We start from the raw sequence: 12,194 nt of genomic DNA, 5'->3' as shown, positions 1-12,194 counted from the left end.
TCTGTAATTTGATGCCTTTTGGAGATTTTTCCATCTTTCCTTGGCTTCGTTATGCACATTAATACAATTTTTTACCTGGGGTGCCCAAACTTTCGACCCCCCACTGTATTTCCATAGTCATCGGCACATGCTTACTGAAGAAACGGCTAATTTGTGCCGTTGCTTCAGCTGATGTGCCGCTACCGGTGGCTCCTGCACGCATGTGTGGGGGTGACATCATCGCAGCTCTGGCCAGTTAGCGCCGGAGCCCGCAAATCTGGAAGTAACATTCCAGAGACATGTCGCCTGCAACAGCGGTGTCTGGGGGAAGCTGCACCAGCTTTGATCTAAGGTACGTTTTTGATAATGAGCTAGTATGCAATGCATACTAGCTCATTATGCCTTTCTCTTGCAAGTTTAATTTTTTTTGGATGGGTTTACAACCACTTTACTATTACTATTTACTATTCTAATTGTCATCATCTCTAAGCAGCAGCCTCAGCTGGGAAACCTTTTACAAGTAAATCGTTCTCTTGGCCGTGGAGTCCCTCTGAACTCTCAGCTGATTCTAATGCCCAATGGCTCAGTGGCTACTGTACAACAGGAAGTGACACAGCCCCAAAACCAAGGCATGCATGACTCAGACCAGGTAAGTCTTTTTTTTTTTTTTACTTTGTATTGATTATAAAGAAATAAAGGTAACTAGAAATGAACAACGGCCTGTTTTTTTTCAGTCATATACAAATGGTTGGTCAGTTTTTGTTTTAAGTGTATCCCTTCTCATGATTTCATGAATAGCGTAAAAATGCACACTATTAGAAGCAATGGAGTTTATTTACTAAAACTGGAGAGTGAAAAATCTGGTGCAGCTCTGCATAAAAACGGCTTCCATTTTTTTTTTTTTTTGTCAAAGCTTACTTGAACAAGCTGAAGTTAGAAGCTGATTTGGCTACAATGCACAGCTATACCAGATTTTGGACTCTTCACTTTTAGTAAATCAACTCCATTGTCTCGATATCTCTTTAAAATTCTATTACATCCCCAAAATGTGTTTGCAGACCTGACTGTTCTCAGTCCAACCTAAGGGTTTTGTTAACCCACAACATGTACTTTTATATAATCCGCTCTGCCTTATAACGATATGTCCCTGTGTGTGTGTTGTATAAAAAAAAAAAAAAAAGCCTGGAGGGGGAGGAGAAATGTGGCATGTCAACGTGACCGCCGATCAGCGCTCACAGATAAGGTATATACAACTTTTTTATACAACACACACACAGGGAGTTGTAGCAGGGGGCAGACACTAACACAGTAGCTGACATGCAAGGAGGAGGACCCAGGAGCAGAGAGGAGAGACCACAGGGTTGCGGATGGTGGAGGTACGCAAACTGGCCACAGTGTCAGGGCTCAGCAGCCATAATACACTGTGATCAGTTTACAGAGGGTAGGGGGAGAAACTGGCAGGATCAGCCAGGTGTTTTATGTGTTAGATGGCCACTGTGTAATATAACATGTGTGACAGTATTGGTATGATATCCCTGTCAAACAGTCCCTTCTTCCCATAACAGAACATCACAGAATCATCCACACATGAGCCAAGGCTGAATGCTGGAACCAGACAGACTTTAATGGTATAACACACAGCTTATATGTAATTTCCAAAACTGTTACAATGACAAATCTCCGCCCCCCCTCACACTGGGGCTTCCATACAGATCATGGGCAGACATTTCTGAGCCGACTCTGAAAACACATTTTCTTTAGATAATGACATCAGTGGAGTTAATTACTAGGTGTAACAGAATACATTATCTAGACAGCTTGGCCCCGCATATAGAAGAGATAATTACCACAATGAAGCAATCAGAGTAATTAACCTGAGCCCCTTTTAATCACAGTAAACAGTAACCACAGGGCTTCTTCACACAACACACTAGATCAATTAACATTTCAACAGCCTGTTAGCAGAGTGAGTCACACCTGAAATCACCTTCTAACACAGCATTAACCAAGCAGGGAGAATTTAAACTGAAGCATCCTTCACAATGGCCCCCCTTTTTCTCCCTGCTCCGGCAACCCGGTTGGACCTTCCCTGGTCCAGTAGGGTTGGCGGGTTCAGAGCTTTTAGTCCGAGGTTAACTCTGTTTGGCGTGACTGACCTCCCTTGGCAACTGCTTCAGACTCGGGTATGCCACCGGGTCGTCAGATCACACGCCGGTCAGTCCCCAAGTCTTTGTGCGATCTGCAGAGTCACCAGAAGTCAGTGTGAAGACGGCGAATGGGTCTGTGCGCCGCCGTCTAGGTGTCCCGCTATGGGAGGGGGCAGGTTATGGCTCTGAAGTGACAATCACAGGAGATTCATAAAAAAAAGAAAAAGTTATATTTGTTGAAATGCTGTAGCACTGGTGCTCAGAGTTCGGGGGGGGGGGGGGGGAATCAGTGCCCCATAGGGTCAGCCACCCTCTGCTCCCTCCGCAGCCGCCGGTTCTCCTCTTTGAGCTTCTCCAGCTCCATCTCCAGTTCATGGAGCCTGGGGGGGTCAGCCTGCTGTGACCTCAGGTGGTTGTTCTCCTCCTCCATGCGGCTTATGCACTCCTCCAGCTCCATGTACTCACGGATCAGCTCCTGCTTGCTCATGTCCTGCAGGCTCTCCACGTGGTCCTTCATCATCAGGAACTGGGTGGTGGTGTAAGGGGCCACCGGTGGGCCCTTGGCGAACATCTCGGCCCGCATCTGGGACGCCCGCTGCGACTCCCTCTCCAGTCGCTTCTTCTCCTCCCAGGTCAGCTTGTTATACGGCTTCCAGGACCTCTTCTTCTTGGAGGGTGGCCGGCGGTGCCTCTTTCTGCCCAGCTCCCTCCAGGGCCCCTCCGGCTCATGGCTGTCGCCCATGACCAGCTGACAATGGTGTTCCCTGTTGTCCGTAATAACAGATTGTACCATGAGGGCTTCGTAAGGGGTGCCCAATGGTTCTTCCCGACCCAGCTCCTGGGGATCCCAAGCCGAGTCTACACAATGGGCTGCTGCTGGTGGGCGGTACCCAGGTTGAGACCAATTTTGACCTGGTGTTGTCATTCAGGGGGCAATTCTGCTTTAAGTGACCCAGCTGTTTGCATCGGAAGCAGCGTTGTTCATTGTCCTCCTGGCGTGGATAGCGAGGGCTAGATGTCACCGGTCTGTTAGGAGGTTGGTATCTAGCGGCTGGTGGGTGTGAGGGCGCCGTTGGTCGTGGAGGTTGTACCTGTGGTGTGACCTGGTTCGTCTTGCGAGTATCCGCATATTCATCCACCAACTTAGCGGCCTCTGGTAGAGTCATGGGCCTGCGATCTCTCACCCAGTCTTTGCCGTCCGTCTGGATGTGATTGTAAAATTGCTCCAGGAGCATTAGTTGCAAAATGTCTTCTGCGGTGGTGGCCTGGCTGCTGTTAACCCAGTTAGAGGCCGACAGTGATAACTGGCATGCCCATTCCGCGTAAGAGTCTTTCGTGGTTTTGCGTGAATCCCTGAACTTCTGTCAGTGGGACTCTGGGGTTACTGCATAACGAGCCAGGAGCACTTCTTTAACCCGGGCGTAGCTATGGATATCTTGATCTGGCACGGTCCGGAAAGCATCAGAAGCTTTGCCTGACAATATTGCAACCCACTCTCCTCTAGCTATTCGGTGCAGGTTACATTGTCGCTCAAAATCTGCCATGTAGTTATCAATTTCACAGTCTTTTTCATCAAAAGCTTTAAAAGCGCTAAACGGAATCTTCCTTGTGTCTGCTGTGCTGTACTCACTGTTTGGAGAATGTGCGGCTGCTTGTTGGACTTCTGCCAGTTTTAACTGTAGTTCTGCGTCTCTTATTTGTTTATCCTTCTGTAGCTCTGCGTTTACTAACAGGTCCATCACTCTCGGCACCACATCCGCCGTTGGGTTCGGACCAAACCATGCTAGCTTCTCTCTCATTACTTTGTTGGCTGGCGATTCCTCCTCCTGAATCACTGGTGTCTCCATCTCTTGTACTGCTGGCGTTGCTGCAATCCCGTCCTCCTGGTCTATCTCCATTAATTCTGCTATGATGACCCGCTTGGTTTTGTTGCTAGCAATCCTTCCACGAACTTCCAGTGTCTGCTTGGAATCCGGGTGTAAAGGGGAATAGAAGGGAAAATCCCTCTGCTGCCAACCAATTGTGACGGTATTGGTATGATATCCCCGTCAAACAGTCCCTTCTTCCCATAACAGAACATCACAGAATCATCCACACATGAGCCAAGGCTGAATGCTGGAACCAGACAGACTTTAATGGTATAACACACAGCTTATATGTAATTTCCAAAACTGTTACAATGACAAATCTCCGCCCCCCCCCTCACACTGGGGCTTCCATACAGATCATGGGCAGACATTTCTGAGCCGACTCTGAAAACACATTTTCTTTAGATAATGACATCAGTGGAGTTAATTACTAGGTGTAACAGAATACATTATCTAGACAGCTTGGCCCCGCATATAGAAGAGATAATTACCACAATGAAGCAATCGGAGTAATTAACCTGAGCCCCTTTTAATCACAGTAAACAGTAACCACAGGGCTTCTTCACACAACACACTAGATCAATTAACATTTCAACAGCCTGTTAGCAGAGTGAGTCACACCTGAAATCACCTTCTAGCACAGCATTAACCAAGCAGGGAGAATTTAAACTGAAGCATCCTTCACAACATGCTTTAAAGGAGCAGGATCCATTTTATTACATTTTTGGGGGTTAACATACACTTTAACAGATGGAGTTGGAAAATCTTAAAGATCTTAAAGCGGAGGTCCACACAAAAAGTGAACCTCCGCTTTTCGGGAACCCCCCCCCCCCCTCCGGTGTGACATTTGGCACCTTTCAGGGGGAGGGGGTTGCAGATACCTGTATAATACAGGTATTTGCATCCACTTCCGGGAATAGACTCCCGCGCCCCTTAAGGACGAGTAGGGAACCGGGAAGTGAAGCCACAACGCTTCACTTCCTGATTCCCTCACCAAGGATGGCGGCGGGGACAGCTGCTTCGGCTGCCGACATCACGGGCACCCTGGACAGGTAAGTGTCCATTTATTAAAAGTCAGCAGCTGCTGTATTTGTAGCTGCTGGCTTTTAATATATATTATTTATTTATTTTAGGCGGACCTCCGCTTTAAGCTCCGTACACACGATCAGAAAATCGTACGAAAAAATGCTTTCAAAGCTATCGTACGATAATCAGATCGTTGGTACAGAGCTTTTGAGAGCCGATCATGACAGTGCATCTGATCATCTCATCGTGGGTGCCAGGCATTAGTCAACTGCCAAGGAACTTAAGGGAGGAAATCCTTGTGTAATGGTTCTGACTTTGTTCCTCACCTTAAGCAGGGAAAGCATGGACTTCTTTGTAATGGCCACAGATGGCATGCTGACCTGTGAACTCGAGCACAGAAACGTTCTCATCAGGGGACCCAAGAGGTAAAAGAAACTGCCAAATGGTTAAACTCTCCAACATCTGGCAAAAATATTTTTAGGTAGACTAATTTTTTAGGGCCCAGTTCACACTGGATGCAGTGCGGGAACCGAATGCAATTTGAACATGAATCGCACCACATTCCTGTTTAAATCACATGCGATTCTGCAGCAATTTGATTGGCTGATTTGCAATTTTTGTTATCAAGCAATTGAACAGGTGTACCTAATAAAGTGGCTGTGAGTGTATATGTTTTAATAATATGTTATATTGGCCCACAGCTCGTCAAAGATGGCTTTTTGAGTATGGTAGTCACTGTGTTTCATTGTTTCTCTGTATTTCCACAATGTTAAATGTTTTCGGATTCATTGTGTGACCTGAGCTAACCCACAGGCATATTTACAAAAACTATTTGTCACTATGCTTTTATAGTGTACGTGGGGGTAATAAAACTGCAGTGCTATCAGAGGGTTGAGGGTAATAAGTCGATTCCTTTTCTAGAAATTATTTTTCTATAAGATACTGAGATCTCAAATATTTGATTGTGTTTTGCTCAGCTGTTTGCATACAAAATCACATGAGCATTGGAGTAGCTTCCAATGGAATTGCATTATTCTACTGAAATAACATCGCTTAAAGTGACGTCCTCTGTAGTCTCTTTGTAAATATTTATTTGCCTTTTGCAAAACCATTGTAGGTGTACTACACATGTTCAGACCTTCATCCCCATCAGAGCTAAATATATTGTGAAACTCTGTTGTCACATCATTTAGTTACCAGTCATAGTACAGGGGCCGTGCCTTTAGGAATTGATTCTCGGCCTCTGTATGCCTACGTTAATTTGTCCATGTTTTAAATGTTTATTCTTTAGGAGACAGTAACTGTCTTATGAGGAACTTGAAATGTAAGATAAGTTTGATTTTACTGAAAGTGTATGTATCAGTCATGGATGGAAAAGGGTTGGAACCCACTTATATTTCTACTACTACCCAGAGGTCGGAGAGATTTCCCCTCACTTCCTATCCTGCTTACCATATAGGAAGTATAGAAAAACCGCAACAAAAACAGAAATAGCCCCTTTCCTTTTTTTTCCTTTCCATTGTGTAGAGTAAGGGAAAGATAGAACCCCAGTCACATTTTGAATTCTGTCTGTTGTCACCGGGACAGAAAGTGAGGTGAAGCCTAGGGTAGCAATCAAGACCTCATGAAGGTTCTGGACCTTCCCTGCTCTAGGTTTTGGCTTTAGATACACTTTCCAGCGCCATTCCTGACTACATAAAGCACATGTGTCAAACACAAGACCCATGGGCCGAATCCAGCCCACCAGGCCATTTCACGTGGCCCTGGCACCTCTCCTGCAACTGCGGAACCCCACCCTGTTACAGCAGTCAGCAGCAGAGGGGAGGACAGAACTACAGATCCTGTGTCTTTCTGTGCAGTCACAGCGCCCCCTCATCTCGGCCTCTTTTAGTCTCTGCATTCAGCAGACTCCAGCCCTCCTCTGGTCCTCCTCTAGACCCTACACTTTCTGCTTCCCAGCTCTGCCCTCAGCTTCTTTCTGGCAGAAACATTAAATAGGGTGGGGGATGCACTGTTATGTAAGGGATGGTGGGAGGACTTCTGATGGTTGGGAGGCTCTTGACATCTGGTGTAAGGGGGTGAGGTGCTCTTGGGCATCTAGCACTGCAGATACAATCAGCCATAATGCTGATGTGGCCCACGATGAAATTGAGTTTGGCACCCCTGGCATAAAGACAGAACCCATAATGTTTTCTTTCTTTGCTCCAAAGGTTAAATTATTGAGTGGTGTTGTGTCACATGTGGCCTGCTCGTGTTGATCATTAGCTGTGTTATGGCACAGGACGCATATTGGTTTCTCAACGTTTGTCCAGAACTTATCTATTAAATTTGTCACAATCCTGGCCAGTGTAAACTAAGCACATGGTGAACATCAAGCTTGGCACCCCCCTTTTTGGTCCTGTAATGTGATGGGAGGCTTATAGGTGGTAACCAAGCTTTTCTCCATTTTCACTAAAGGTAACTTTTGTATGCATTTGTCTGGGATTATTTAAATTTTAGAAGGTGGTCTTGAGCTCAGTATTTCCGAGATCACACTCTGCATTTACATTTCTTGGTGGAATTGCTCTAATGACCAGTTCTCGGCTGTCAGGTTATATAGAAGTCCCCTATGTGGCTATAAATGTTGTTTATTTTTATTTTTTTAAATGCCGACTGTTGACATTGTTGTTGTCTTTCTGTAATGCAGGTTCAGAACTTGGCTGTCCGAAGTCAGCAAACCGCTCAGCCCACCTCCACTGTTGCGGGATCTACCATTGCTCATGCTGCTCCGCATACAACCAAACCAGCTACTCATCTAGCACCCTCTTCCTCAGCACCCCAACAACTGCCTTCCTCCCCTGTACCACAGACTATGAAGAGTCCTTTGTGTCAAACAGGGGGCACTGTGAGCCAAGGAAGTCAGACAGAGGCAGAGGGTAGAAAAACAGAAGGGGAAGGGGTACAGCAGAACGTTGGTATCAACTTGACCAGAGCCGCAACTCCAGCACCCAATCAGACACTGATCAGCTCTTGTGAGTTTGACTAATCTCTACTCTTTAGTATTTACTGCTGTAAATATTGTTGCCTGGTGTTTATTTGTAAACTGTTGAAGGTTATTATGGGCCATACATGGAGCTTAATAGACTTTCTGTAAGTAAACTTCAAGAGGAACTTCATTGTTCCCTTTACAATATTTCCCCATCTCACCATGTCCACAAAAATATACTTCTGCACCCAGCAAATCTAGTGCCGCCACCCCATCTCTGGGTCCTGTGCCAACTTTTTCTCATCTGAAGCCATTAGGGAGCTGGCTGTCTCTTCCTAGTCTTCACAGCCACCCCTAATTACATGACATACACCGGAGCCTCCTGGGATGGGGGACATCAGTTTCTCAGGAGGCTTCATTCTCTCCTAGGAGAGAAAGTCACAAGTGCAGGTCTAGGTCCTTTAGAACAGATAGTTCTACCCTAAACATTTTATGAGCCGATTGTGTAAGGGGAAGAAGGAATGGTGGTAAGTGATAGAGGGCAAAGGCCTGCTTAAATTAGCCTATTTGTGTTGTGTATCACAACCAATCATGTTTCATTGTGTTGACAAAACGTATATATATATTTTTTAGCTTTTGGACAATATAAACTTTTTGTTTTTCCCCAGCTTCACTATATGAGGTCTGATAAGAAAAAGACAAAATTCCTTAATATTTTTTATATTTGCTGGTAATAAATGTTGTTCTTTCAATGATCATGGCATTGTGGACCTAAGATCCTGTGCAGTTAAAGTGTTGCTAAACCCAGGACCCTGCATTCACTATATATGGTCTCCCACAGTACACAGAACATGGAAATGCAATTATTTTAGTAAATATAAAGTAAATACCTTTTCTCATTGGCAGTATATAGCAGTCTTGTGACTTCTGTCAGTGTCTTGCCAAGCACTGGTTAAAGCTTGTAGGAGGAGATTTCTGACTTCCCTATGAGACTGCAAGACACCTGACCCTCTGTCTAGATAGTGCTGATTGGCCCTGTGCTGTTCACATGCACTCTTTCAAGAAAAAAAAAAACGTATCTAGCAATACACACCAAACTGGGCATGTGCAACCTGACTCCATAGACTCTGTTATCAGGAAATTATCTGGGGGCAGTGGAAGGAGGGGAGGATCAGAGAAGACAGGGTCAAACAGCCTTTTTACACAATGCAGAGGATTAACCCCTTAGGTTCCACTGCCAGTATAACAAGCATATACAGACTGATTGTCATGGATGGTTATTAATGGGCAGTGGTGAGATTTTTCCATTTAGAATTCTTGGTACTTGTCTTTTGCCATGCACTCAGAAGACAAGTGTAAATTGTTCTGATTGATAAAGCTCTACTATATATTGGGTGGGGAGTTGATGCTCAATTTGCATTTTTTATAAATGAAAGTCCAGCAGAGAGGTCCTGCTGGAACTGGGTAGTCCGGGAGTTATTCAGCCTGCTTGCATCTACCCAAAACTAAAATATTCTTGCTGAATAAATAAACACAAATAATGAGTTACTTTTTATCCTTTTAAAATTTCTTGAACCTATTATTTGCTTTGGGTTTTGTATTGATAGAATTGAACTGTGACTAATTGTTTGTTTTTTTCCTTCCTTCTTCCTCAATTATCTCTCCATTCACTCACCATTCTATACCTATTGTTTTTACATTTTCTGCTCTACAGCTATGTACACTCACATTCAGCCTCACTCGGTCCTACAGCAAAAACAGGTGGTATTCCAGCAACAAATTGCCATCCACCAGCACCGCCAGTCCCAGCTTGTCCATGCCTCTGCTCACCTTCAGCTGGCACAGCAACAGCCCCAGGCGGCCTCACAGCAAAATCTACAGACGCCTCCTGCACAACAGACCCTTGTCGTACAGCCAATGTTACAGACACCTGATGCAACTCTGCCGACCAAAGCCCCTGTGCCCATTCAGCCCAAGCAACCAGGCAAAGGAGTTCCCCCTCTAAATCTTCAAGGGCACCTAGCAGCCAAACCAACTCAGGGTGCCAGACCACTCCCCACGCCCCCTCCTAATCAGCCTCACATTCCAGTACAACTGGTTGGTGCCAGACAGCAGGGTCCCCCTCAAGCACTAGCCTTAGGAGCCCCTCAAGTTCCATCACAGGGGTCGACGTTAACTCAGATGACATTACCTCCTTCTCCAGCTCCTGTCCCAACTTCTGTGTCTGGTACCGTACAGGAAGCCCAAGCTGCCTTCTATGGAGTTCTGCAGGTGAGTGCTCTGAAGATGCGTGTTCTTTTCTTGTTTGGTTGCTTTTAAAAGTGAATTCCACTCGTGACTGATTTAAGTGAACTAAAAACATTCATCCGTGCTTCCATATCAGTTGCACTGTAAAACCTTATATTAATAAATAGCGATTCCATACAGAGAGTAGAGAAATAAAATTGTAAGGTTTTTTCTTTGGGTGGGATATGAGTTTTACTCACAAATGATTCAAAGTGCTGCCCCTTTAGGAAAGGTGTAAGTTGCTCTACTTAAATCCAACTAATGAATGCACCCAACAAAGGGAAATTGCAGTAGGAATGAGTATACTCCCTATATAAAATGTATACAGAGACCTTAAAGTGTAACTAAAGGAATGGAGAGGGATTAGAACACTTGTCAGTTTTCATTGCTTTCTGCGCCCCCATTAAGGAGATTCACCCCTCTATTTGTCGCGGTTACCATTATCGTGGAAAGTAAAGGAAAATCCCAAATTTTGTCTCCAGTATAGTAATAGAGGGGAGATATTTCAATGGGGACACTAGTTCTGGTCCCCAAGAGATTCCCTTAATTTGCAGAGATTTCTTCTCGCTTCTTGTTTGGCTATGGGACAGGAAGTGAAGGTAAATCTCCCCAATGGGACACAGATGACAAAAAAATAAACCTTACAGGGGTTATAACCCTCCCTCGCATATCCAAAATGCAAAAAAATAAATAAGATTTGCCTATACTACTTTAATTTGTATGAAAACGGTCAAAAATGTAAGTTTGTTCAAAACAATGCTGAAATCTATTTTGATTTGATAAATAGAATTGAGGTTTCTGTGTATATTGTAGGAGGTCAAAGAGAAAGAGGCAGGGAAGTGCACCATCTTGCACAGTTAAACACTTTGGCCCAGATTTAAGAAGCAATTGCGCCCGTGTAACCATAAGTTACACGGCGCAATTGCTTACTTGCTCCGGTGTAACGAGTGCTCCTGATTCAGGAACCTCGTTGCACCGACTGCAGCCTAAAATCTGCGCGGCATAAGGCACTTATGCCTCGCAGATTTTAGGCTGCATTCTTGTGCTTGCCGCTAGGGGGCGCTCCCATTGTGATCAGCGTGTAGTATGCAAATTGCATACTACCAACTGATTCACAAACTTGCGCGGGCCCCGCGCAAGCCAGGTACGGAGTTTCCGTACGGCAACTTTAGCATTGGCTGCCCCTACTATTAGAAGGGGAAGCCTTGCGCTAAAGTATAGCCGGCCTTCCCGCGCCGTGAAATTTGAATTTCACGGCGTTTGCGTAAGTGCTTCGTGAATGGCGCTGGACGCCATTCACGTTCATTTTGAAGCAAATGACGTCCTTGCGACGTCATTTGCCGCAATGCACGTCGGGAAAGTTTCCCGACGGAGCATGCGCTGTACGCTCGGCGCGGGAGCGCGCCTAATTTAAATGATTCCCGCCCCCGGCAGGATCATTTAACTTGCGCGCGCTTACGCCGGGCAAATTTGCCGGCGCGCCCTCGCAGTTCACGGAGCTACTGCTCCGTGAATTCAGGGCAGCGCAAAATATTTGCGGGGGCGCAGGGCAAAATCGTTGCCCTGCTTTCCCGCAAATATCGCGCAAATGTACATGAATCTGGGCCTTTATTAACAATTAATAGAATCAAGTTTGCACTCGGCCGGGGAAGAAACTCTTGTACACAACCTCATTATCATAAAAGGATGAACACTGACACCATTGCCGATGGTACATGGAAGCAGACAGCTCCAAAACCACTCCTCTCTGTGAGCGCTGACAGGCCAGGGAAAAGGACGACTCCTGCACATTGTACAGTGATTCACATCGGAGCCCACAGTATGTGGACAGCGGTGGACATGCACTCCTTCTGACAGGTAGCAGTAGGTTGCCAAGTCCAGAGAGGACTGACCTTGAAGGCTGGCCATGGTATTGGTGTTCAT

At 45.6% G+C, this 12,194-nt stretch overlaps 1 protein-coding gene across 7 annotated transcripts in view; it reads left to right on the top strand.

Moving 5' to 3' along the window:
• Positions 1 to 12,194, top strand: part of PHC1 (polyhomeotic homolog 1) — a 69,585-nt gene that overhangs the window by 36,188 nt on the left and 21,203 nt on the right. For all 7 annotated transcript variants that reach the window (XM_040361752.1, XM_040361757.1, XM_040361753.1 and 4 more), the window contains exons 6-8: positions 473 to 628; positions 7,707 to 8,031; positions 9,700 to 10,256. In XM_040361752.1, coding sequence (XP_040217686.1) covers positions 473 to 628; positions 7,707 to 8,031; positions 9,700 to 10,256 — 1,038 coding nt within the window. The remainder of the gene's footprint in view (positions 1 to 472; positions 629 to 7,706; positions 8,032 to 9,699; positions 10,257 to 12,194) is intronic.

This window comes from Rana temporaria, chromosome 8 (assembly GCF_905171775.1).
Source record: "Rana temporaria chromosome 8, aRanTem1.1, whole genome shotgun sequence".
In the NCBI taxonomy this organism is placed as follows: domain Eukaryota; kingdom Metazoa; phylum Chordata; class Amphibia; order Anura; family Ranidae; genus Rana; species Rana temporaria.
This window is presented reverse-complemented; position numbering and strand designations above follow the sequence as displayed.